Source organism: Somniosus microcephalus, chromosome 20 (assembly GCF_052327205.1).
Source record: "Somniosus microcephalus isolate GS21.2 chromosome 20, FLI_Smic_1.0, whole genome shotgun sequence".
Taxonomy (NCBI): Eukaryota; Metazoa; Chordata; class Chondrichthyes; order Squaliformes; family Somniosidae; genus Somniosus; species Somniosus microcephalus.
The window spans coordinates 47,407,827-47,435,335 of NC_141006.1; the positions used below are offsets into that span (position 1 = coordinate 47,407,827).

The 27,509-nt window shown below is 42.9% G+C and overlaps 1 protein-coding gene across 18 annotated transcripts in view; it reads right to left on the reverse strand.

Moving 5' to 3' along the window:
• LOC147103203 (keratinocyte-associated protein 3-like) overlaps positions 1-27,509 on the reverse strand; it is a 213,278-nt gene that overhangs the window by 176,229 nt on the left and 9,540 nt on the right. For 13 of the 18 annotated variants that reach the window (XM_085962607.1, XM_085962617.1, XM_085962616.1 and 10 more), the window contains exons 2-5: positions 14,405-14,589; positions 11,432-11,491; positions 10,687-10,878; positions 6,373-6,507 (exon numbers count right to left, since the gene is read on the reverse strand). In XM_085962607.1, coding sequence (XP_085818733.1) covers positions 6,373-6,507; positions 10,687-10,878; positions 11,432-11,491; positions 14,405-14,589 — 572 coding nt within the window. The remainder of the gene's footprint in view (positions 1-6,372; positions 6,508-10,686; positions 10,879-11,431; positions 11,492-14,404; positions 14,590-27,509) is intronic. The other 5 variants (XM_085962618.1, XM_085962612.1, XM_085962610.1 and 2 more) reach the window with 4 other exon arrangements.

A 27,509-nucleotide genomic window follows, 5' to 3' on the forward strand; every position in this document is an offset into this window, starting at 1 on the left:
GTGGGGATGGAGGAGGGCGGCAGTGTCGGCCAATCATGGGGTCTGTAAAGAGGTTAGCTTGTTGGGCCTGGAGGAAACACTCCTGCTACTCCTGTCCCACAGCGGTGCTGTAAATGCACTTGCCTCATGGATCCGGCCGTTCTCGCCTCATTTTACCTGCTGGGATTGCCAAGCCCTGGGAAACCCAGCCTCCAAGGGTTAAAAATTAAAGCCCTGTTAAAATGGAGGCATGCAGTGTCCTTAAAAGCCTTTAATGACCTGCCTGCCTCCTGAGAGTGGATTGGTCGCCCGCCCCACTGACCCGCCTTCGGTAAAACCAGGTGGGCGAGTTAGGGTCAGTTTTCATAAAATCATAGAAAGTTACAGCATGGAAGGAGGCCATTTCGGCCCATCGTGTCCGTGCCAGCCAACAAAGAGCTATCCAGCCTAATCCCACTTCCCAGCTCTTGGTCCGTAGCCCTGCAGGTTAGAGCATCCCAAGTGCACATCCAAGTACTTTTTAAATGTGGTTAGTGTTCCTGCCTTTACCACCCTTTCAGGCAGTGAGTTCCAGACCCCCACAACCCTCTGGGTGAAGAAATGTCCCCTCAAATCCCCTCTAAACCTTCCCCCAATTACTTTAAATCTATGCCCCCTGGTTTTCGACCCCTCTGCTAAGGGAAATAGGTCCTTTCTATCCACTTTATCTATGCCCCTCATAATTTTATACACCTCAATAAGGTCTCCCCTCAGCCTCCTCTGTTCCAAGGAAAACAGATCCAGCCTATCCAGTCTTTCCTCATAGCTAAGATTCTCTACTCCCGGCAACATCTTTGTAAATCTCTTCTGTACCCTCTCTAGTGCAATCACATCTTCCCTGTAATGTGGTGACCAGAACTGCACGCAGTACTCCAGCTGAGGCCTAACTAGTGTTTTATACAGTTGAAGCATAACCTCCCTGCATTGAGATTTTAAAATGTTTCACTTCCCACCCGCCCCCAACCCACCAGTCCTTTTGGGTTAAAGTTCCCCCCAACGAGTATGAAATTATTTTCTTCCACTATTGATTGCACAAATACTTAGGGCAGAAAGTTTTTCAGATGAGTGGATAGTTTTTGAGACTTACACTATAAAGGTGTTTCTTTAGCATTTATCCATGAAGAAGTTATATATAACACAACATGCTAAAATGTAATTTAAAATTTTATTTTGCTCAAAGGAACTTACTGCTGCACGTCCAGCCATGTCTTATGTGAAGGTTTTTTTTAAGACGAGTGACACCCCTTTTTGAGATTAAGAAGATATTGCCTGGTTATTGACGAATCTACTGGAATTTTTTGAGGATGTAACTGGTAGAATAGATAAGGGAGAACCAGTGGATGTGGTGTATTTGGACTTTCAGAAGGCTTTTGATAAGGTCCAGCATAAGAGATTATCATGTAAAGTTAAGATTGGGTGCAAGGTACTGACTTGGAGAAAGAACTGGTTGGCAGACAGGAAGCAAAGAGTTGGAATAAACGGGTCTTTTTCCGAGTGGCAGACAGTGACTAGTGGGGTACCGCAGGAATCGGTCCTGGGACCCCAGCTATTCACAATATATATAAATGATCTAGACGAGGGAACTAGATGTAATATCTCCAAGTTTGCAGATGACACAAAGCTGGGTGGGCGTATGTGCTGTGAGGAGGATGCCGAGAAACTACAGGATGATTTGGACAGGTTGGGTGATTGGCCAGAAGCATGGCAGATGCTGTATAATGTGGATAAATGCGAGGTTATCCACTTTGGTGGCAAAAACAGGAAGGCAGATTATTATCTGAATGGCAATAGATTGGGAGAAGGGGAAGTGCAACGAGACCTGGGTGTCCTTGTGCACCAGTCGCTGAAGGTAAGCATGCAGGTGCAGCAGGCAGTTAAGAAGGGAAATGGTATGTTGGCCTTTGTAGCGAGAGGGTTCGAGTACAGGAACAAGGATGTCTTGCTGCAGTTGTACAGGGCCTTGGTGAGACCACACCTTGAGTATTGTGTGCAGTTTTGGTCGCCTTATCTGAGGAAGGATGTTCTTGCCATGGAGGGAGTGCAGCGAAGATTCACCAGGCTGATACCTGGGATGGCAGGAATGACGTATGAGGAGAGATTGGGTCGATTGGGCTTGTAGTCGCTGGAGTTTAGAAGAATGAGAGGGGATCTCATTGAAACTTATAAAATTCTAACAGGACTAGACAGATTAGATGCAGGAAGGATGTTCCCGATGGCCGGGGAGTCCAGAACCAGGGGTCACAGTCTAAGGTTAAGGGGTAAGCCATTTAGGACAGAGATGAGGAGGAATTTCTTCACCCAGAGAGTGGTGAGCCTGTGGAATTCTCTACCACAGAAGGCAGCTGAGGCCAATTCATTAAATATATTCAAGAAGGAGTTAGATATATTTCTTAAGGCTAAAGGGATCAAGGGATATGGAGAGAAGGCAGGGACAGGGTACTGAATTTGGATGATCAGCCATGATCTCATTGAATGGTGGAGCAGGCTCGAGGGGCGAATGGCCTACTCCTGCTCCTATCTTCTATGTTTGTATGGTGTGATTGCAGAAACTGGCTTTATTTGAACATTTCTGTCACTGCACTTGTGGGTTTGCCTGAAAATAAAATAGGGAGTGGCAGTCATTTTTAGGATACTACAGTAGAGTGATGTGATATGTAATGAGGACGGTTAGCCTCTTTTTACTGTGTTTGGTGTCCGATTACATTGTGCAACTTTGCAAGCTGCTTTTAGCTTGGTTACATGTGGTGGTCTCTTTGTTACCATGTAATTTATAGCCCTGTGTTTTTTTTCAAACAAGCAGAAAATACTTAAAATGCACATCAGATTCACCAGCACATAAATAAGGAAAAGGTAGATTTTAAGGTTTTGTTTTGATATAGATTCAGTGTACCTTCAATCCCTCTGATGCTTCCCATAGGCTCTGGGACAGGAACAGCAGTGATAGTTTTGTCTTATGACTGAAGACTGCGCTACCGGTTGGAATTATTGTAAGTGCGTGTAGTAAAAGATTTCATCGAATCATAGAATAGTACAATACAGAAGGAGGTCATTCAGCCCATCGAGTCTGCGCCAATTCACAAATTAACATGATGCATCTGAGGTTACACTTTCAAATATGGGAAGCTGTTAAAATGTATTGAAGTGTTCACAACCAGTTTTATTTTCACATTTAAAATACCTCTAATCCGTCCAGGAGAAACTATTTTTTGCTTGACAGGCAGAATGATAGTAAGTGTCAAATTGCTCTCCTTTGAAAAGTGCCCACCCGAATCACGAGAGCTGGCAGCGTTCTCATCCAAAGAGTGCTACCTCTGACGAGGCAGAGCTTCCTCGGTGCTACACTGGAATGTCAGCCTAGACTGTGTGTCCAGGTGCTGGAGTGGGGCCTGAATCCACAACCTTCGGACTCAGGCGTCAGTCGTATCACTGAGCAAAGGTGACTTGGCCTCTAATCCATCATCATCACACGAGGTCCCACCAACCTGAAGACGTTTCAATAGATGAGAAATAGCGGGCAGCAGGCCCGCAATTTTTGGAGATGCACTGGTGATGGGCGTGGTTGCCTAGCACTTACTCAGAAAATTCTCCCCAAAAAGTCAGCTTAATGCCGTATTCTAATCTGCAAAACAGTGTGTTCCAGCACAGGGAATATTGAAATAGCAAGCATATACCATGAAACACTTACAAGTAGGGTTAATAAATCACGGCAACTTTGTATTTCAAGGATAGTTATATTTAAGCTTGGAGTGTCCACTTAATGAAGGTAATTTAAGCGCCTTGGGACATTTTACTACATTCGAGGTGGTATATAAATGCAAGATAGTGTTGTATTTCTTTTTATTTGTTTCTGGGACGTGGGCATTGCTGGCAAGGCCAGCATTTATTGCCCATCCCTAATTGTCCTTGAGAAGGTGGTGTTGAGCCGCCTTCTTGAACCGCTGCAGTCTGTGTGGTGAAGGTACTCCCACAGTGCAGTTAGGGAGGTAGTTCCAGGATTTTGACCCAGCGACGAAGGAACGGCGATATATTTCCAAGTCAGGATGGTGTGTAATTTGGAGGGGAACTTGCAGGTGATGGTGTTACCATGCGTCTGCTGCCCTTGTCCTTCTAGGTGGTAGCGGTCGCGGGTTTGGGAGGTGCTGCCGAAGAAGCCTTGGCAAGTTGCTGCAGTGCATCTTGTAGATGGTACACACTGCAGCCACGGTACACCGGTGGTGGAGGGAATGAATGTTTAAGGTGGTGGATGGGGTACCAAACAAGCAGGCTGCTTTGTCATGGATTTTGTCGAGCTTCTTGATTGTTGTTGGAGCTGCACTCATCCAGGCAAGTGGAGAGCATTTCATCACACTCTTGACTTGTGCCTTGTAGATGGTGGAAAGGGTTTGGGGACTCAGGAGGTGAGACACTTGCCGCAGAATACCTAGCCTCTGACCTGCTCTTGTTGCCACAGTATTTATGTGGCTGGTCCAGTTAAGTTTCTGGTCAATGGTGACCCCCCCCAGGATGTTTATGGTGGGGAATTCGGCGATGGTAATGCCGTCGAATGTCAAAGGGCGGTGGTTAGACTCTTGCTTGTTGGAGATAGTCATTGCCTGGCACTTGTGTGGTGCAAATGCTACTCGTCACTTATGAGCCCTAGCCTGAATGTCATCCAGGTCTTGCTGTATTTGGGCACGGACTGCTTCATTATCTGAGGAGTTACTGATGGAACTGAACACTGTGCAATCATCAGCGAACATCCCCATTTCTGACCTTACAATGGAGGGAAGGTCATTGAGGAAGCAGCTGAAGATGGTTGGGCCTAGGACACTGCCCTGAGGAGCTCCTGCAGCGTTGTCCTGGGGCTGTGGTGATTGACCTCCAACAACCACAGCCATCTTCCTTTGTGCTAGATATTTGGGGAAGCCTTCCTCTAACTGTGACAATCTTTAGCAGCAGTAAAACTGAACTCGTGACAAATTAAAGATTTTCTTTATGGAATCACAAGTTTATTGTGAGTGAGCTATGTAGTGTGGAAGTCATTTGGATAATCATACAGTCAAACTTTGTTACAATAAACTGAAGCACTAAGGTGAAGCTCCATTACAGGCAATGGAGACGCTCAAACAAGATGAACTGATAGGAAATAAAAACAGAAAATGCTGGAGATACTCAGCAGGTCAGGCAGCATCTGTGAAGAGAGAAACAGAGTTACCGTTTCAGGTCGATGACCTTTCGTCATCGACCTGAAACGTTAACTCTGTTTCTCTCTTCACAGATGCTGCCTGACCTGCTGAGTATATCCAGCATTTTCTGTTTTTATTTCAGATTTCCAGCATCTGCAGTATTTTCTCTTTGGATGAACTGATAGGAGTTTGTTTCCCCCCTTCCCCATAGGATTAAAAGTTGCACATATATTATTTATGGCACTGTTCATGAATGTTTAATACATTATTTGTTTGGTCTTATGTAATTGCAGATTTCTTTATCTACTCAACCTTGGCTATCGTTAGAACCCTTTAATAAAGTGTATTATAGAGAGGAGGTTTTATCTGGGTTGACTATTACCATGGAGCTGCAAGTAGGACATGTTATAAAAAGGTTGGATGCAAAGCAAGTACATCCAGTTCAAGGTGGAGGACTGTGCTGTCTTGTCTATTTTGAAAAATTAACTTAATTTAACACTAAATGGCTTTATATTAATTCTCCTCCAGATGGTGGTGATCTAAGCAAAATAAAACATTTGGTCCGACACTAAACTGGAAAAAAAATCTTTACTACGTTAAGAAATGAATTCTCATCCTTGTTTTCAAATCCCCCCATGGCCTCGCACCTTCCTATCTCTATAATTTCCTTCAACCCCACAACTCCCCCCAAGATATCTGCGCTCCTCTAATTCTGGCCTCTTGAACATCCCTGATTATAATCGCTCAACCTTTGGTGGCCGTGCCTTCTGTTGCCTCAGCCCTAAGCTCTGGAATTCCCACCCTAAAACTCTCTGCCTCGCTACCTCTCTTTCCTCCTTTAAGATGCTCCTTAAAACCTACCTCTTTGGCCAAGCTTTTAGTCACCAGCCCTAATTTATCCTTCTGTGGCTCGGTGTCAATTTTTTTTTGTCTTAAAATACTCCTGTACAGAGCCTTGGGACATTTTACTGCGTTAATGGCGCTATATAAATACAAGTTGTTGTTGTTGTTGTTGAAATGCTAACCCTTTAACAACCTCAGAACTATCAACATCAGGGAAATGAGAGGAGTGAGATTTTTGATTCACAACTGAGATAAGCATTTAAATGTATGGCGCTGTTTTTCAAATCAAGTGAGGCTCACTCCAAATGAGTGATACTTGAAGGTCTGTACTGTTTTGTTCTCCTACCTGTTTCCTGTCATATTTACGTCGCTGCTTCTTGCCTCCCAATAAGTTCATCGTGACCAAAAAACATCTAATAGACAGAAAAGCCTCCACACCAGACAGTACCAGACATGGAATCCACATCGCAAGTGTGGTATCCTAGGAGACAAAGTATTAGATTAAATGCTGTCTCCTGTGCAACAAAGGTTAATACCTTAGCTGAACCTCAGCTGCAAAATAAGATGTTTTAGAGGTTGCAGTTGTGTGAATTAAGATTGACTGTGTAAATGGGATTACGCTTGTTTTTCCCCCTTACCTTCCTATTTTTTCTTTCCTCTTGAGGCCACTCCAACACGTGTCTTCCTTCATGCACAACAGAAGGAAAGATTGAAACCTAAGTGAGCTAGATGATCATTTTTGCCCTCCCTTCCCCCACAGGGATCTTTGTTAAGCTCAGCCTGTGGTTACTTTATTATAGAATCATAGAATAGTACAGCACAGAAGGAGGCCATTCGGCCCATCGAGTCTGCGCTGGCTCTTCCAGAAAAAAACTGACACCAAGCCACATAAGGAGATATTAGGAGGAGTGACCAAAAGCTTGGTCAAACAGGTAGGTTTTAAGGAGTGTCTTAAAGGAGGGAAGATCGGCGGAGAGGTTTAGGCAGGGACTTGCAGAGTTTAGGGCCTAGACCACTGAAGGCACAGTCACAACTGAGCAGGGAGTCAATGGGCACTAATCAGGAGCAGGAATCCTCGCTAGTTTTTCTCCTCACTAGTATGGGGCACTGAGGCTAATCATAGTGCAGAACCATCCAGCAAAGATCAGCTAACTAGAGGCCTGCTGCTCTTTATGTCTCAACACCACATCACCATATTAGCTATTGACACCACTGTGTCAGCCAAGGCATTGGCGGCGGGACGGGACTTACAGCAGGACTTACAGCAAACAGTTTATTTTACAGCAAAAAGAGTCTGTTTAAACAGCGCACTACAGCAAACAGTCTACAGTGTCTATTTAAAAAGAGTCTCTAATAACTAGAAACAGAAACTACAGCAACTTCACCCGATAAAAGCCGAGTGATTTCTCCAGCAAATTGCAGTGAGTGACGGATAGTTACATATTACAAATTATCTGTGTAAAATCAATTCCAGTCACTTACAACAGTGATTGACGGGGGAGTTACCCAATCATCTCTATTCTGGCCGGGGATAGTGGTGTCACTATATACAGCCCCACAACACATGCCGTTTGATCATTTCTCAGGCATCCTGTGAAGTTCTACTACGTTAAAGGCGCTATATAAATGCAAGCTGTTGTTGTGTCTGCTGTTGAACAGCCTACTGAAACTCACCATTCAAGTTCACACATAAAGAATTGTTGCTTCGGTGACCTACTGGAAAATTATTGGTGCCCAGCATGAGGCACTTTCAGCCTTTAGAAAATGGAGAGTGAAGGAGAAAATACGGAAAAGGGAAGGACTAGATGGCAGAAGGGAAAAACCAAGACAAAAAAGGAAGTGCTGCTGTCAGACCTAAGCAAGAACAAAGCTGAAGTATTGTTGGGTCCTCTCTCTGTATTTCCCACATCTTTAACTGAAATGAATTACCTAAATTGTTGTCATTAAATAGATTCTCAGTGGAGTACGCAGGAGGTGAAGATCAAACAGAATAGAGGCACAAACATGATGTATGAGGTGGAGAGAGAATTGAGCCGGTCAGGATTCAACAGAACAGCACTTCACACCCAGCTGTGAGACAGATTCATTACACAGTGTCATTAAAGATATACCGAGCAGTCTGAGAGAAACATTCTCCAAACAAGACATTGCGATTTGTTCCCATTCATCTCTGACAAATGTCTCAGTCTCTTCCATTGTGTCCTTCAGTTTCTTTCCCAACCATTTTCTTTTTTATCTTCTGCTTTCCCTCAGAATCGATTGCTTTGCAAATTGCAATTCTGAACATGTGTATCAGTAGTTGTAAAAGCAAAAACATGTTCTGTGTCCCTCATTTGTCACCAGATCACCTTATGCATGGCATATTTACCCTATGGTCAATTGAGACAGGTGAGTTTGAAAAATGGAGATCACTGGAACACAAATTGAATCCAATTGCTGTCTGCCATTAGGTCTCACCTGTTGCATAGTCTTCCATCAGAAGACGTGAATTGTATAATTGACCACAAAAACACGATCCTGATTTAGTTTTACACTACACTTCTTTTAGTTTGGTTGGACTATTTTTTAATGGTGCCCTCCCCAGATTGAGTGCGGAGGGGGCTGGGGGAGCACGTGGTATTGATTTCTGTCCAGTGACACTGGGGTACCCAGTGCCACCCTTATTGGACTAATTAAAATAGCGCTGTTTCATAGTCAATCTAAATGAGAATTAAAATGAGTGGTGGGTTTGAGTGACAGACGGATTAAAGTCACACAACTAAGGTAAGAACTAGTGACTGGGGGCTTTGCAATCGAACCATACAATGAGGCAAATGTAGCTACCCACAGTGCTGCAAGTTCCGAGGGAGGGAGGTTAGAGTGAGTGAGGGGAGCAGAGAAATTGAGACAGCAGATGTCACGCCAATATCACTCATTCTTATTCTTTGTTTGAACGGTTATGGAATGCACTTGTAGCACTGGGCTGCTGAGTGAGATTCTGTAGTAGAAAGACCATGACAACAATTTGCATTTATATGGGAGTAGAAAATCACCTAAGGCTCCATACAGAAGAAAATAAGAGAAACTAATGGCAAGCCATAGCGAAGGAGTTAGGAGAGATGACCTAAAGCTTGATTGAAGAGATGAGTTTTAAGAATATGTTGTTTGATTTTTGATCTGTGCTGAGTTCATTTATCTCAAATGGGATGGTTCTAGGGGTCCTATAACTGGCATCAGCACCTTCCTGAATTAAAGAAGAGAAAATCAGTCAGTGGTCCTGATTACTTTCCAGTGAGCCCTGCTGGATGTGTAGATGTCAAGTGAGGAAAGGATTGGATTTATGCTGCACACTACAGTCAAATAGACTGCTAGGTTCACGCATGAAGAATAGCCACTGGAGTGAGGTTCAGGAGGAGCCCCAAAGCCTATGGAACTGCACCCCAGCACAGGTCTTTTAAAATACTGTATATATGAAACAGAAGAGAGCTGAGCTGAATTGTGTAGCGAGAAAAGGCTGACTTATAGAGTGTTTGAACTAGAGAACAGCCAGGGAATCAAGTAAACTGCAGCAAAACTGACAATTTGACAGACACATACACATATCAGTGTAATTGACGGAACAGGCCCAGCTAATAAAAATTCTTATTACAAATTAACTGTCCTCAGCGAGACAAACATAATAAAAGAGATGCGAGTATCGCTGTAAAAATGATTTGTTGTTAGCAACTGTTTCAAAAGCACCATTTCTCAAATTTGGAAATTATGGGTCACAGCAGCTTTCAAGCAGTTGCAAAGCGAATTGGAATTGAATGACTCAGATGTTAATGATCGGACTTCAATTGTGGCTGGATTTCTAGTTTGTTATGTGCCATTTTATCTTCTGATTTTTCTCCTTCCCTTTTTCTTCTATTGGTGGTGACTGATAATTGAGTTATGACTCCACGGGTAGTAGCGGACCTCCAGTACCTCACCCACATGCCTATTCTTCATGTGAATTTGAAACAATAAACTCTTTGACAGGAGGGTATTGGAAGTGAGCGTGATGCTATCTTTACCCATTCTTCACACAATGGTACTAGATTTTTCCTCTTCTCTAGTGGTCGGGCACTGAATTGCTTTAAAGGATCTATATAATAATTTGGGGGAGTTTTTCCAGTTAGGCTCTACTTCTGGGACAGGCTGCATAAACCACTTTGGCCAGAATTAATCATTGATTTACTGAACCAGTGCTCGTTCGCTGTATGTTTCAGTCCATTTAAATCAATAAATGACCTATTTGTGACACAGTAAAGTGCTGCTGCAATGTTGAATAAATATTAATGCAACAGCAATATGAATGCGTTTCCGCAGAGTTTCATATTGGCATATTAGTTCAGTTGGTTGGGATATACAATCTGTTATTAATTTGAAGCTGCTTAAGTCAAATTATCTGTTCATTTGAATTGAAATTGCAAACACCCCATCTGTGATCAATGAACTCAGCACAAATCAAAACACGCCCTGTACTGTTTTATTTAAATTGTTTCATTCATGCTACTGGATAATTCTCAAGTTTTTCAGAAAATGTGTTTTTGAATTAACAGGAGTAAATTGTAAATGGGTTCAATCTTGTCGAAGTTTAACTCCACATCAATGAGCAAATACAGAGCAGGCAAACTTAGCATAAGTACTTTTAACTTACGTAGATTCTTGTGGGGTCAAATGGACATTCGTTTGTTACTTGTAAAACATCCTTGGTGGAGTTGAGGTGACAGACTGTGAGCAATGTACTTCCACCATTTGCAATGGTCACCACCACAGAGATTGCCAGCCCCAGCATACAGGCCATAGAGATGAGGGTATTGAACATGCTACTTGTAAACACAATGTATTGCTGCATAATTAAACAAAAAGACATTCTTTAACTTTATTTTTGTAGCAGTATGTAAGAACAAGTTAAAAACAAACAATGCCTTCACTTTTCTTCTTGAATCAGCAGCCTCAAGTAATCTTCATCTTTGTTTACAAATCCCTCTGTGGCCATATGCCATCTTATCTCTGCAAGTTTCTCCAGCCTTATATGTGGGCCAGCTTCTATCGCCTGCTCTCCTGACTCTAGTCTACTGTGCATCTCATTCCCACCCCTTCCCTCTCATCTACCATCAGTGGCAGAGCCTTCAGCCATCACACCCCTGCACACTGGAATTATTTTGCTAAAGTCCAGCACCTTGCTACTTCTTTTCCCACCTTTAAAAAAAACACCTCAAAACCACCTTTAACCATCCTTTGGTCACCGCCCCTAACTTCTACTGTCTGCTCAGTGTCCAATTCTCCCTTGTGAAGGGAGAATCCGCTTTATTCAAGATGCTACCTAAGTGCAAGTTGTTGTAGTAAAGGTAATAGTAGTACAAAATGAGACAAACATAAAATTAATGCATTCTACTCACCAGTATTGTATGAGGCAGGTTCCCAGATAGCACAATCACTGCAATTCCAGTACAAATAGTCTGAAATATAGATTTAGAAGTGAAATTACAGCCGTCACCTATTGTTTAGAACCCTGTGATGGCAGTGTTAAAACAATTTCATGAATTGTAGGAAAGAAATTATTTAGACTGGTTAATTTGTAAAGAGAACATTAATTGTGGAATGCAAGCAGGTGAGATATGATTAATGAAGATTGTCACATTAGATCCACATCCTGGAGTTTTTGCTCAATTGCCTGTGGGGTTCAGGGTGAAATTGCAAGAGTTATTTTTCTTGGGAGATTCCCCCTTTAGTTATTCACCACTCTCAGAAATTAAGGGGGTAATTTTAACCACAAGAAACGGGTGGGTTGGAGTGGGGTGAGATGTTAAAATGTTAAAAACCTCAAACCCGACCCCAACCCACCCACTTCCAGTTCTAACAGAGGCGGGACGAGGGCGCGGGCAACCAACCCGCTACCAGGGGGCGGGTTGGCCATTTAATTATTATAATGGTGCTGCGTGCCTCATATTTAACCAGCCTTCCGAGTTTAACCCTGGCCGGCTGAGTTTCCCAGGCCTCGGGAAACCAAGTAGCTGAAAGGAGGCGAGGACCACTTCCTGGAAAAGGTAAGTGCCTTTACAGCACTGCTTGTGGACCAGGAGGAGCAGGAGTGCTTCCTCCCAGCCAACCAAGCTTACCTGTGTCCCTGGCCGCCATCGGACCCGCACCGCATCCAAAGACCCCCTGCGATCGGGCCTCCCCCGGGATTGGCTAGGAGGAAGCTGCAGGTTCTCTACTTCCTACTGGGCTGCGGCCTCCTCCCGAGCGTTTCCCACCTGACAGGGAGCCAAACCTGTCAATCAGGCTGACTTCCGGGCGGGAAACCTGCTGGATAAAAGGACGCCTGCTGTGGAGTCAAAAACCACAAAACTCCTCCCCGCCCCCCGCCCCCCTGCTCACAGCACCCGCCCCAGTCAATATCAGGGCCTAAGTGAAGCAGGAGATTCCACAACATTACAAATTGTACATAGTCTGTTAGAAAGAGAGGGCTTAATCAGTCAGATAGTCCTTTTCTCAATTCAAATTTCCTTGTATTGTGAGGCAGGAGTCCTTTTATATATTTTTTCATGTTACACAGGCATGACAAGCACTTTACAAGAAACTTTCGATTTACCGGCACCTGAATAACCGGAAATCTCGGTTAACCGGCAAAATTCAGGAGTAGGTTCAGGTAAGTTTTACTTCATATTGTACTTGCCTTCCTCGATCTGTTGCTGTGCAAGGGTGTGGTTGCAGCTGTTGCTAAGCTACAGAGACGCTTGGAACTTGTGGCCATTGTTCTGCACTGTTGCTAAGCAACAGGGTTTGTTGCTTTATACGGAGCTCTCAGCTCTCCGTATCTTTTACTATAGCGCTCGGTTATCCGGAATTTTTGATGAACCGGCACCAAGTCGGTCCCGTCAGTGCCGGATAAAAAAATGTTTCCTGTATAATGAAAGTACTCCCTGCTACACATTCCTTTAAGGAGGCATACAAAAGTGACAAATGAAAAGGTTTGAAGGAAACTAAAGGAAGTCAAAAAAAAATTATGCCCCTGGGTATAAATAGCAGTACTGCAAAACAGGTATGAAGATAATTCATCGATTAACTTGATGTTTAAGCTAAATAGCACAAAATGGCTTAAACTGTCCAGTAGTTCACTGAAATTCAGATTAGTAATTGTGTTCAGTCAAGGAGGCTTCTTTTACAAAATGCATACGACTAAGAGGCTGTGCAATGATTTAAAAATTGGTTATGTTTGCCACCAGTGGCTTATGGAAAATGAACAGTGGCAGTGACCATAGAGTATTGGAGATGTGAATGAGTCATGCTGGTGGCAATATGAGCTTTGTATTCCATAAACCACCAGCCCTGGCATATTATACTATTTAAACAGTACATATAAGAGTGATTTTGTGAGGCTCCACTTCAAGTGTGGAGCCTCATTAGATGGGAGTACAGGTTGCAGAATGGGCCCCTGTAGTGTTATTGCCCTATCTTCTGCCCTACATGTTTGTCTTAGTTTTAAAGTTGATTGCAACTTGTACATAGACTTACCATTCTAGCTATAAATTTCAAGATAATGTGGTATAGTCCTAAATGTTTTTCAGTGTCTGTTTGAGGCTGGGGCTTACAGAACGAGATTGTTCTGATACCTGGGATGGCAGGAATGACGTATGAGGAGAGATTGGGTCGATTGGGCTTACATTCGCTGGAGTTTAGAAGAATGAGAGGGGATCTCATTGAAACTTATAAAATTCTAACAGGACTAGACAGACTAGATACAGGAAGGATGTTCCCGATGGCGGGGGAGTCCAGAACCAGGGGTCACAGTCTAAAGATAAGGGGTAAGCCATTTAGGACAGAGATGAGGAGGAATTTCTTCATCCAGAGAGTGGTGAACCTGTGGAATTCTCTACCACAGAAGGCAGTTGAGGCCAATTCATTAAATATATTCAAGAAGGAGTTAGATATATTTCTTAAGGCTAATGGGATCAAGGGCTATGGGGAGAAAGCAGGGACAGGGTACTGAATTTGGATGATCAGCCATGATCTCATTAAATGGCGGAGCAGGCTCGAGGGGCCGAATGGCCTACTCCTGCTCCTATCTTCTATGTTTCTATGTTTCTACAGCAGACCAAGGCATAGAGAAAAATCAAGATTAGATCGGTTGGTCCATGGTATCACTGCTGATGTGGCTGTGTCCTGATTACATTTTTTATCAGCAAATTTGAAATGCAACCAACATTTGTTTCTGATGTACTTGAAACTCATGTATCCGAGAAAACATTCCAGGGATTGTTAATTGGAAGCATAAAGCACCATTCTGAAGGCTATATTTATTGCATCAATTTTGAATAAAACACAGCTTGGTGTTTGGAAAGCTACGTTAGTAAGTAGATTAACTGTACCAGTATTCCTGAGATTGCAGAAATTATGTTGGTTACAGAATATTCAACAGAAATGCCATCTCCTGGTATAGTGACATGTCGCAGGACTGTGCCGTGGACAATCGCTCCGAGAATGAAATTCAAATGTCCAGTTATAATTAAGGCGATTCCTACTTTCATCAGTTGCTTTCTATCCAACAGATTATCTGAAACACAAGGAAGTGGAAATACCTGTGAAATGTAGAAATTATCGGTGAAGGTGTGCTCCTGCACAAAAAAGCAATTTGAGGCAGTGATGGGAGGAGCCAAATGGCCTTCCTTACTCATATTAATAAATGATCTAGCACACAATGCTGACCCACCCTCCCCCGTCACATGGTTAAATGAAGAAGATTGCACAATCATTTAATGAGAAGCTAAGCCTGGGGGAGTAGTGCTGAAGTTTAATTCCATCAGCTGCCTTCATTTGGCACCTAGACTGCAAAAAAAAATGTTTTCCTATGCAGCCACTTGCAGTTTTCATCAGCTCAGTGATTTTTTGCCACGTGCAGAGACCAAACTACCAAATCTCTCCTGGGTAGGAAAATAAACTTGAAGCAAAAATGATGACTTTACAGGAGATTTTTGTTTGATCTTATCTATGTGGGGTCACAAGATGACTACAGATGAGGAAGACAATTCGTCCCATTTTACTTCATTCATCCAAAAAGAAAAAACCTACAGTCCACTCATCACGCCACCCAACGTGCTCTTGAATGACTCGAGACTATTGCCTCTACTATTCTTTTTGAAACTCTATTCAAGTGTTCATTATTCTGTGCGTGAGGAAATTCTTCCTGAAATAAGTTCGACATTTTCCTCTCACCAGTTTGAATCTAATAAATGTGTACAAAACGTTGGTTAGGCCATTATTAGAGTGCCGTGTGCCATTTTGGGCACTATATATAGAAAGGACATTAAAGCCCTTGAGACTACACAGCGTAGATTCACCAGGATGATTCCAGGGTTGGGAAACTATAATTACGAGGACAGACTTGAGACACTGGGACTATTTCCACTACAGCCGAGAAGGCCAAGAGGAAATTTACTAATGGGTTTTAAAATTATCAATGATTTTAATAGTGATGTCCTTCGGTTTGGCAGTCATCAATTTAAAATCCTCACAGTGAGGACAGAGGTTCAGAAACATTTCTTTAACAAGAGGGTTTTGCAGCATGAAATGTTTTATAGTTGAAGCAGAGACCACTGCATTCTTTAATATGAAATAGGATAAATGCGTGAAGCAGAGGAAATTACAGAGCTATAAACTTCTATGATGCCGTGCCTCTTGCCCTACTTTTTTGGTTTACATTGAAGTAAATTGATTTTGTAGCTTGTTTTTGTTTCAATCAGGGACAATCGTTTCATCGAAAAATCTGACACGAGTTTTAAAAGAATAATAATTCCGATTTGGATTTAATTTGAAAAACGGCTATTCTGTGCTCCTATTTAGATCCAAATCCAACAGTGCTAGCAATCACCGAGCACATAATCTAGGCCGACACTTCAGTGCAGTACTGAGGGAATGCTGTACTGTCAGAGGTGCCGACTTTCAGGTAAAATAATAAAACTAAGCCCCATTTGCCCTCTTCGGGTGATGTAAAATAACCTGTGATACTATTCGAAGAAGACCTGGGAGTTCTTCAGGTGTCCTGGCCAACATTTATCCCTTAACCAATACCACTGATTATTTGGTCATTCAATTAATTGCTGTTTGTGGGATCTTCCTGTGTGCAAATTAGCTGCTGTATTTCCCTACATTATAACAGTGACTACACATAAGAAGCACTTCATTGGCTGTGAAGCACTTTGGAATGTCCTGAGGTGGTGAAAGGCGCTATATAAATGCAAGTTCTTTCTTTAATGCTCCAGATTTACCTTTCCGTTATTGTTTTAACATCTATACATACCTCTATGAGGACCTCTCTCACTTGCCTTCTTTTGAGGGCAAAGACCTCCAGTTTCTTCAATTTATCTTCCTAGCTCAATCCTCTGATGCTGGAGATCAGCTTGGTGACTCTTCTCTGCACTGCTTCCAGGGCCTGAATGCTTCACTTGTGTCTTGGTGACCGAAACTGGATAAAGTAACCAATGTGGTATGACCAGTGTTTTAGCATAACTTCTTCTGATTAATAATCTACTCATTTGGCTAGCTATTTCACATGAACATACGCAATTGATGGGCAGGAAAAGACCAGCTAGTCCATCAAGCCTTCCCCACACCATGATGGCTAGACCTCTTCCCTCCCCCGACATATGCCCCCGCCCATCTTTTTTTATTATTCGTTCTGGGATGTGGGCATCGCTAGCAAGGCCAGCATTTATTGCACATCCCTAAATGCTCTTGAGAAGGTGGTGGTGAGCTCACCTTCTTGAACCGCTGCAGTCTGTGTAGTGAAGGTACTCCCACAGTGCTGTTAGGGAGGGAGTTCCAGGATTTTGACCCAACGACAATGAAGGAACAGCGATATATTTCCAAGTCAGGATGGTGTGTGACTTGGAGGAGAACTTGTAGGTGATGGTGTTCCCATGCGCCTGCTGCCGTTGTCCTTCCAGGTGGTAGAGGTCGCAGGTTTGGGAGGTGCTGCCTAAGAAACCTTGGCGAGTTGCTGCAGTGCATCTTGTAGATGGTACACACTGCAGCCACAGTGCGCCGGTGGTGGAGGGAGCGAATGTTTAAGGTGGTGGATGGGGTGCCAATCAAACGGGCTGCTTTGTCCTGGATGGTGTCGAGCTTCTTGAGTGTTGTTGGAGCTGCACTCATCCAGGCAAATGGAGAGTATTCCATCACAGGAATGCGAGTTCAAATCCCACCACGGCAGCTGGGAATTTAATTAAATAAATCTCGAATAAAAAGCTAATATTAGTAAGGGTTACCATGAAACTACTGGATTGTCGTAAAAGCCCATCTGGTTCACTAATGTCGTTTAGGGAAGGAAATAAGAACATAAGTAGTAAGAGCAGGAGTAGGCCATACGGCCCCTTGAGTATGCTCCACCATTCAATAAGATCATGGCTGATCATCAACCTCAACTCCACTTTCCCGCCCGATCTCCATATCCCTTGATTCCCCTAGAGTCCAAAAATCTATCGATCTCAGCCTTGTATATACTCACAGCCCTCTGGGGCAGCGAAATCCAAAGATTCACAACCCTCTGAGTGAAGAAATTCTTCCTCATCTCAGTCTTAAATGGCCGACCCCTTATCCTGAGACTATGCCCCCTAGTTTTAGACACTCCAGCCAAGGGAAACAACCTCTCAGCATCTATCCTGTCAATCCCCTTCAGAATCTTGTAAGTTTCAATGAGATCACCTCTCATTCTTCTAAACTCCAGAGAGTATAGGCCCATTCTACACAAATCTGCCATCCTTACCCGGTCTGGCCTATATGTGACTCCAGGCCCACAGCATATGTTGACTCTTAACTGCCCTCTGAAATGGCCTAGCAAGCCACTCAGTTGTCAAGAAGGCAGTTCACCACCACCTTCTCAAGGGCAATTAGGGATGGGTAATAAATGCTGGCCATGCCAGCGACGCCCACATCCAATGAATAAAAAAAGTATAGGCCTATTCTACTCAATCTCAATAAGGTCCACTTGATGTATCACTGCCTCAAATAAAAAGGGTTGTTCAACAGGCTCTTTCCCTCTTTGAAGCAGTGTTGGCTGCTGTTTACTGGGTTCTCAACATACCGATAATCACATTTGTACAGAGAATCCTCAGGATATGTACTTTAAAACAAGTGTTCTCCCTTCCCAACATACTTCAAGACCGGTTTGTTTAATATTTAACAGAAAATGCTGTAAATACTCAGCAAGTCAGGCAGCATCTGTGGCGAGAGAGATAGAGTTAATGGGCTGGATTTTCATTGGGCCGTGGAGTCGGGATTGGAGGCGTGTGGGGGTTTAAAATCCCGAAATCGGGGGTCCCGACCCCATCCCGCCCCCAAGCCAGTTTCAAAGGAGGCGGGTACCCGCCCCGCACTGGGACCCACCACCCCGAGACGGGAAGGGGATTAGTGCCAATTAACTGCCTGTTAACAGGTAGTTAACAGGCAGTTTTTAGCCTAATCCCTATTTTCATTGTTGACATGTGGGATTCCCGACGGCTCCAAACCACGCCAAGTTAGCGAGGCGGGCCGTCGGGATGAAGGGCTTGGAGGGGTCGAGATGTCCGGTGTTCAGGTGAGTGATGGGTGCATGAGTGCAGAGGTAGGTACTGGCGGATCATATAACTAGGGCTGTAGAGAGGGCTTTAAACTAACTAGTGGGGGGGGAGGTTCCTAGAGAGCAAATAATAAAAATGACAACAGAGAAGGTCATAGACTTAGGTAGCAGTGGGGAAATTAAAAACCAGAGCGTGTCAGGAAGGGGCAGAAGGTATGGAGTAAAAGGTAAAGTAATAAAAAGGGCAAAAGCAGGAACTAAGTGTCACAAAACATCTTTGAAAGTTCTTTATCTGAATGCACATAGCATTCGTAACAAAATAGACGAGTTAATGGCACAAATAATTACATATGGGTATGATCTTGTGGCCATTACAGAAACATGGCTGCAGGGTGACAATGCCTGGGAATTAAACATACCAGGTTATTTAACGATCAGGAAGGACAGGCAGGAAGGAAGGGGAGGTGGGGTGGCTATGTTAATAAAGGAAGGAATCACTGTAATACAGAGAAATGATATTGGGTCAAAAGATCAGGATAATGAAACAGTTTGGGTGGAGGTAAGGAATAATAAGGGGAAAAAAACACTAGTGGGCGTAGTCTATAGGCCTCCGAACAGTGGCAACTCTGTTGGACGGAGTATCAATCAGGAAATAGTTGAGGCTTGTAATAAGGGAACATCTATAATTATGGGGGATTTTAATGATCATATTAATTGGACAAATCAAATTGGGCAGAGCAGCCTTGAGGATGAGTTCATTGAGTGTATTAGGGATGGGTTTCTTGAGCAGTATGTAACTGAACCGACCAGGGGGCAAGCAACCTTAGATCTGGTCCTGTGTAACGAGACAGGATTAATTAAAAATGTCCTAGTAAAGGATCCCCTTGGAATGAGTGACCATAACATGGTTGAATTCCATATTCAATTAGAGGGTGAGAAGGTTGGATCTCAAACAAGCATGCTAAGCTTGAATAAAGGAGACTATGAAGGTATGAGAGCGGAATTGAGTAGAGTGGATTGGGAAAATAGATTAAAGGGTAAGACGATACATGATCAGTGGTGTACATTTAAGGAGTTATTTTACAACTTCCAAAAAAAAAATATTCCACTGAGAAGAAAAGGGTGTAAAAGAAAAGACAGCCATCCGTGGCTAAGTAAAGAAATTAAGGATAGTATTCGACTAAAAACAAGGGCATATAAGGTAGCCAAATCTAGTGGGAGGATAGAGGATTGGGAAAACTTTAAAAGACAGCAAAAAATAACAAAAAGATTGATTAAGAAAGGGAAGATAGATTATGAAAGTAAATTGGCAAAAAATATAAAAACAGATAGTAAGAGTTTTTATAGTTATATAAAAAGAAAAAGGGTGGCTAAAGTAAATGTTGGTCCCTTAGAGGATGAGACCGGGAAATTAATGGTGGGAAATATGGAGATGGCAAAAACACTGAATGAATATTTTATATCAGTCTTTACAGTAGAACACACTAAGAATATCCCAACACTGGACAAACAGGGGGCTAAAGGGAGGGAGGAGCTAAACACGATCAAAATCACTAAGGAAGTGGTACTCGGTAAAATAATGGGACTCAAGGCGGATAAATCACCTGGACCTGATGGCTTACATCCTAGGGTCTTGAGGGAAGTGGCGGTAGGGATTGTGGATGCATTGGTAATAATTTTCCAAAACTCCCTGGACTCGGCAATGGTCCCGGCAGACTGGAAAACTGCTAATGTAACACCCTTATTTAAAAAGGGCAGTAGACAGAAGGCTGGAAACTATAGACCGGTTAGCCTAACATCTGTGGTAGGTAAAATTTTGGAGTCCATTATTAAGGAGACAGTAACAGGACATTTGGATAATCATAATTTAATAGGACAAAGTCAGCATGGTTTTATGAAGGGGAAGTCATGTTTGACAAATTTGCTGGAGTTCTTTGAGGAAGTAACATAGGGTGGATAAAGGGGAACCAGTGGACGTAGTGTATTTAGACTTCCAAAAGGCATTTGACAAGGTGCCACACAAAAGATTATTGCTTAAGATAAAAAATCACGGGATTGGGGGTAATATTCTGGCATGGATAGAGGATTGGCTATCTAACAGAAGGCAGAGAGTTGGGATAAATGGTTCATTCTCAGACTGGCAATCAGTAACTAGTGGTGTTCCACAGGGGTCAGTGCTGGGTCCCCAACTCTTTACAATCTATATTAACGATTTGGAGGAGGGGACCGAGTGTAACATATCAAAGTTTGCAGATGATACTAAGATGGAAGGGAAAGTAGTGAGTGAGGAGGACATAAAAAACCTGCAAGGGGACATAGACAGGCTAAGTAAGTGGGCAGAGATTTGGCAGATGGAATACAATACTGGAAAGTGTGAGGTTATGTACTTTGGCAGGAAAAATCATAGAGCAAGTGTGGTAAACCACTGTAGTTCACTGTGTTCACTTGTTGTTGTTGTTGTTGTCGTTCACTCTTGTTTAACTGTTATGTCTGACTATGCCTCAGCTGACTCCGCCCTCGGCTACCGAGTATAAGGACGGCCGCATGGCAGCTCCAGGCATTCGGTCATCCACTAGAGGCATAGTCCTGATCTGTCTGAAGTGCAATTCAGTAGTTAATAAAAGCCTGTCATTCTGAACTCTGCTCAGCCTCTCATTAGAATTGATAGCGCATCAGCAAGTTATTATCTTAATGGCAAGAAACTGGAAAGTACTGAAGTACAAAGGGATCTGGGGGTCCTGGTGCACGAAACTCAAAAGGTTAGTATGCAGGTGCAGCAAGTGATTAAGAAGGCCAATGGAATGTTGGCTTTCATTGCTAGGGGGATAGAATATAAAAATAGGGAGGTATTGCTTCAGTTGTACAAGGTATTGGTGAGACCGCACCTGGAATACTGCATACAGTTTTGGTGTCCATACTTAAGAAAAGACATACTTGCTCTCGAGTCAGTACAAAGAAGGTTCACTCGGTTAATCCCGGGGATGAGGGGATGGACATATGAGGAGAGGTTGAGTAGATTGGGACTCTACTCATTGGAGTTCAGAAGAATGAGAGGCGATCTTATTGAAACATATACGATTGTGAAGGAGTTGGATCGGGTGGATGCGGGGAGGATGTTCCCGATGATGGGTGAAACTAGAACTAGGGGGCATAGTCTTAGAATAAGGGGCTGCTCTTTCAAAACTGAGATGAGGAGGAACTACTTCACTCAGAGGGTGGTAGGTCCATGGAATATGCTGCCTGAAAAAGCTGTAGAAGCTACATCATTACATAAATTTAAAACAGAAATAGACAGTTTCCTAGAAGTAAAGGGAATTAAGGGTTACGGGGAGCGAGCAGGAATTTGGACATGAGTCTAGGTTCGGATCGGTCATGGCCCTGTGGGTAGCGGAGCGGGCCCAGGAGCCGTGTAGCCTGATCCTGCTCCTATTTCGTGTGTCTAATTCTGTTAGATTCAGGAGATGGTTCTGTGATAGTGGATTGGCGGTTAGGATCAGATCAGCCATGATCTTATTGAATGGTGGAGCAGGCTCGAGGGGCCGATTGGCCTACTCCTGCTCCCATTTCTTATGTTCTTATGTTCTTATGTAAGTGTGTTTGGTCTGTGTAAAGTGTTTAAAGAAGTTCTACTAACCTTTACAGCCTTCCTTCCTTCAGGTCTCGGGAGTTCCTCATCTCACCGGCACAGAAAGCAGAATGGCCGCCAGCTGTCAAAATCTGCAGCCTCTGCTTTCTGTTCTGGGGAGATCTCTAAATCATCCTGAGAGGAAGGAATTAACCTGGAGTACAGATTGTCAATGTTTGACAGCTTCAAATGGCTGTGAAACGCTGATATTTCATCTGTCAAAAAGGTCTTGACAGATGAAATTTCAATCTGTGATGTCACCTGTTGCCAGGTGCCGCTGGGCGGGCTCAACAAGGCCAATCAAGTCAAAATCGCATGGGTTGGCTAGAACTCAATGGAGGCGGGACTAAAACCCAAAAGTTGTAGTCCCGACTCCTCAATGAAAATCCAGCCCAATGTTTCAGGCCGATGACCTTTCGTCAGAATTGGAAACAGTTAGAGATGTAACAGGTTTCAAGCAAGTACAGAGGCAGAGAAAGGGGGAGGGGAGAAAAGAACAAAAGGGAAGGTCTATGATAGGGTAGAAGGCAGGAGAGATTAAATGACAAAAGGGATGATGGTGCAAGGTAAAAAGGGGATGGCAAGTAAAGAAACAAAAGATGGGTTGAGAGGAGCTGTAAATGGCAAACAGCAGAATCATTACCAACAGCTGCAGTCTGAAAAAATGGGAACAGTTGATCTGAAATTGTTAAACTCAATGTTGAGTCCAGAAGACTGTAAAGTGCCTAATCGAAAGATGAGGTGCTGTTCCTCGAGCTTCCGTTGAGCTACATTAGAACAGTATAGGAGGCCAAGGACGGAGAGGTCAGAGTGGGAGTGGGGTGGAGAATTAAAATGAGAAGCGACCGGAAGCTCAGGATCACACTTGCACTGAACGAAGGTGTTCTGCAAAGCGATCACCCAATCTGCGTTTGATCTCCCCAAAGTAGAGGAGACCACATCGTGAGCAGTGAATACAGTATGCTAAATTGAAAGAAATATAAGTAAATCAGTGTTTCACCTGTGAGGAGTGCTTGGGGCCCTGAATGGTGGGAAGGAAGGCGGTAAAAGGGCAGGTGTTGCATCTCCTGTGCTTGCACAGGAAGGTGCCGTGGGACAGAGGGGTTGTTGGGCGTGATTGAAGAGCGAACCAGGGTGTCACAGAAGGAACGGTCCCTTCGGAATGCTGAAAGGGGAGGGGAGGAGAAGATGTGTTTGGTGGTGGCATCACGCTGGAAGTGGCAGAAATGACGGAGAATGATCCATTGAATGTGGAGGCTGGTGGGGTGGAAGGTGAGGACAAGGGGGACCCTATCATGGTTCTTGGAGGGAGGGGAAGAGGTAAGAGCAGAAGTGCGAGAAATGGGACAGACACGGTGATGATGCCACCTTCCACACCAGTGCTTCCTTTTTCCTCAACTGAGGATTCCCCTCCACCGTGGTTGACAGGGCCCTGGACTGTGCTTTTGTATTATTGTTTAATATTTATATTTGATAAAGATAGAGCAATCTTTTCTACGCCTAAATGAAAAGCATTGTACATTATGCTACATTCTCTTCTGTCTATGGCTGCAGTTCCTTTCTAGTTTTTTGTACCCTTCCAGTGTTTAAACGTGAAGGTAATTCTCAGGTAAGTACCGTGAATGATAACCATCATTGTGTTCCAGTTAGCTAGTTATTTTTGTAAACCGGTTAGATTTTTCAATATTCCCATTTGTAAATGTCCTCAATGGAACACTGTACATTCTCCATTTCCGCAGTCAAAACAGTGCAGCAGGCATGCTGGGGTGACGCACACCAACTGGATCCCCTTGGAGAAGGGCATCTGCTTCCTAACATTGGTGTTAATGTAATTGGTCTGCTTTCAGGTTGATGATGAGTCACCATTCATTTCTTTTTCTCAGCCTGTGTTTTTTTTTGTCTGTTCAGACACGTCAGTTTTTCCTGGCTGTCTGAGGATCCACGCCCAGCAGGCAAGTCAAGAAGGTATAAGCCTCCCCTTCGTGGTAACAGGCAGATTGAAGTGACAGAAAACCCTGACATTTGAACCCACAGCAGTCTGACTGGAAAGCTTGGGTTTTCACTGCAAAGCAATTAAGCTGACAGGGCAGGATGAATGGAAATAGTTGGTTCATTAAAATTAAAGTTTGCACACCAACTTGGTTGTTATATATTCTAGTAGGAAGCATTGCTGTTTTATAAGGCCAGCTTTCACTGGTTCCTATCACATTATGGAGACTTCATTCAATAGTGGTCAAGTTAAAAGACGTGTATAATTATTCTCACTTTAAGACTTTGCTGAGATGGTTGGAAATTCATCTCGACAAGCTAATTTGTGATCTCAGTTACCTTGTCAACCTTTCTTTGTTTCTGTCCTGTACTATACACCATGGTTTGGGTTGCAAGTGGGCTCTACCAATGTCACTGAGTGGACCATTGCAAGGTGCTACATTTTATCATTCATTAACTCCCACAGGGGTGGAAAGAGTCACTTAGCCTCTACTCTGCACCTCCTTCTCATTGGCTCAGAGTAGGAACGTGGTAGTTTCCTGTCACTTCATGGTACATTGCATTGGGCCCCACTGCCAAATGCTTCCCTGTGCTAAAGGTGCTGTACAAGGGTCAGTTGTTACTGTTGCTGCTTTTACCTTTTTTCCAACTTAATTTGGTCTTATCTTATTCCTTGTCAAAATATAATGCAAGCTTTATCAATAATGCTAATCAGTGCCTGATGCATTTTCTGTGACAGTGCTGATTACCTCACTGACCACCTTTACCATTTTTTAAGTCTTTATCCATAAGCATTTAGTAAACTATGATAAATAGGAGTTTTGTTACAATCTAGATCATAAGAAATTCTACATATTTTTATTGTCAATTTGTGTGATGTGGTTGGTCACTTTAAATTTGATATTGCAGCTTGTTTTTACACATGCTGGAAAGGATACTCATCACTATCTGGCATTACTTTAAAGGTATTAGCCCTATGCAAATTGGTTTCAAACCAAGTAGAAACCACTTAACACATTGTCTAAAAGTCAAACAGTATCCAAAAGTGCTTAGCAATGTTTTTTACTTGTTAAGCACTGAGACATTCACATCAAAATGCATCGCTGTGTCACAAAAATGTCACTGCACTGCTTGCATGACATTGGGATTCAAACAGTATGCAATGTATGGCTGTCCTTCCTCCTGAGGCATAACGATTTATGAGGGTGGTTGCCTGCCACTGATAGATCTCTAATAAGTGGCTTCCAGTGTAGGCTTGTGGGGAAAAAATAACTAATCTTCCTATCACATCAGCATATTGACATTTGGGTTTGACATACACCAAAAGGTTTTAAACATTAACTCTCCTTCGCAAAGAGAAAGAATACAAAAGGTTATCAGTATGACCTCACTATCTTGTTAAACCTATGCAGCAATAAACACAAACCTCAGAGTCCAATTAAAATACCGGCAATAACCGCTAACTTTTATTGAATAAAATGCCAGGTCACTGGCATCCTGCCTTGAACAGGATGGGAGTGGAAGGAAGGGTGGGAGGTCTCACTAAGCTATCAGTTGAGTAGTACCATTTAAACCAGAGAGGAGGTCATTTTAACTTTGTGCGATAGTGTAAAACGGACAATAGTGAAGCGGCAGCCCGCTGTACACCCCTCCCAATTTATAAAATCAGGAGAGATGTAAAATGGGCTGCCGATTTGCTATCGCCCGATTTACACTATTGCACAAAGTCAAAATTACTCCCAAAGATGACAGTTTATTTTTCTATGAAAATGCTGAATATCCTACATTCTGTGATAGGAAACTCTCTTTTAACCGGCACCTAAATAACCGGAAACCTCTGTTAACCGGCAAAATTCAGGAGTAGGTTCAGGTAAGTTTTACTTCATATTAGTGGCAGTTCCTGGATCTGTGGCTGTGTAACTGGGGTTCGTGCACTTGTTGCTAAGCAACAGGGACGCTTGGTCTGTGGCCGGAGTCCCTGCATATGTTGCTAAGCAACAGGGAAGCCTGGATTTGTTGTTGTGTACAGAGCTCTCGTACCTTTTAAACTATACCTCTCTGTAATCCGGACTTTTTGATAAACCGGCACCACGCTGGTCCCGTTGCTGCCGGATAATAAAGAGTTTCCTGTAGAATCATCTGGGAAAGTACTTTGTGTTAGAACTGTCCTTTGCGTGGCATCGTACTGAACTCTACAAATAAACTCTAAAGCCTGCACATCTGCCAATGCACTTTATTATGTTTATGTTTATGTATTACAAGCCAAATGAATGTTGAATGTTAAATGTCTTAATCTAAATGTACACTCTCGGGAGCCGCAAGCCTACATTTCGTTGTACTGCACTTGTGCACTAACAATGACAATAAAGTTGATTATTATTATTATTATAGTGTTGTTACCATTGGCAAGGCAGCCTCATGGTGATTACCGCAGATCTGAAATGTTCATATTAAATCCAAATATAATGGGCGAGCTATGCAGTGTTAGGTTCCCAAAGGAAAAATTACTATTATGGCAGAAAAAGTTTTTATATTGGCATGCAGCAACAGAAATAACTTGCTAATAAGCCAACAAATACTGGAAAATACAGAAATCTCATAAACAGAAAAACAATGTCCTTGTCGAACATTGTATCTCCTTGTTGACCCCAGTTTAAAACCTCATGGATAAGTGCATGATGACTTAAAAAGAAAATACAGTAAGTCAATTATTAGACTGTAGGTCTCACTAAATTAAGCCCAGCTGGCATTTTCCTGGGTTCTAAGTTGTGGAACTCCCTCCTTAGATCTCTTTGCCTCGCAACCTCCCTTTCTTCCTTTAAGACGCTCCTTAAAACCTACCTCTTCGACCAAGCTTTTGGTCAGCTGCCCTAACATCTCTTTATATGGCTCAGTGTCAATTTTTATTTGTTTCTAACACTCCTGTGAAGCGCCTTGGGACATTCTATTACATTAAAGGCGATAAATGTTAGTTGTTGTTGTTTTCCACACTTTGAAGATGTTAAACATGCGCACTATAAGTTGCATTTGAAAGCAGCTTTAAATTTCCATTTTGTCCCACAAATCTAATATTTTATTCTAAATAGGAATCTGCTTGAAGGAGTCGTTATTATTCACTGTGATGAAGCTTGTAATATATTTTAGGTCATCAAAGCAACTTGTAAAATATTAAAACTATTAACTTTCACAATACTCCTACCCTTATAGAATTCCAAGCCAATCAGGAGCCAAAAGATAAAAGAATATCACATGTTTATACATGTTTACCATGAATAGAGCCTTAGCACATGTGCAGAGAACCACTGTG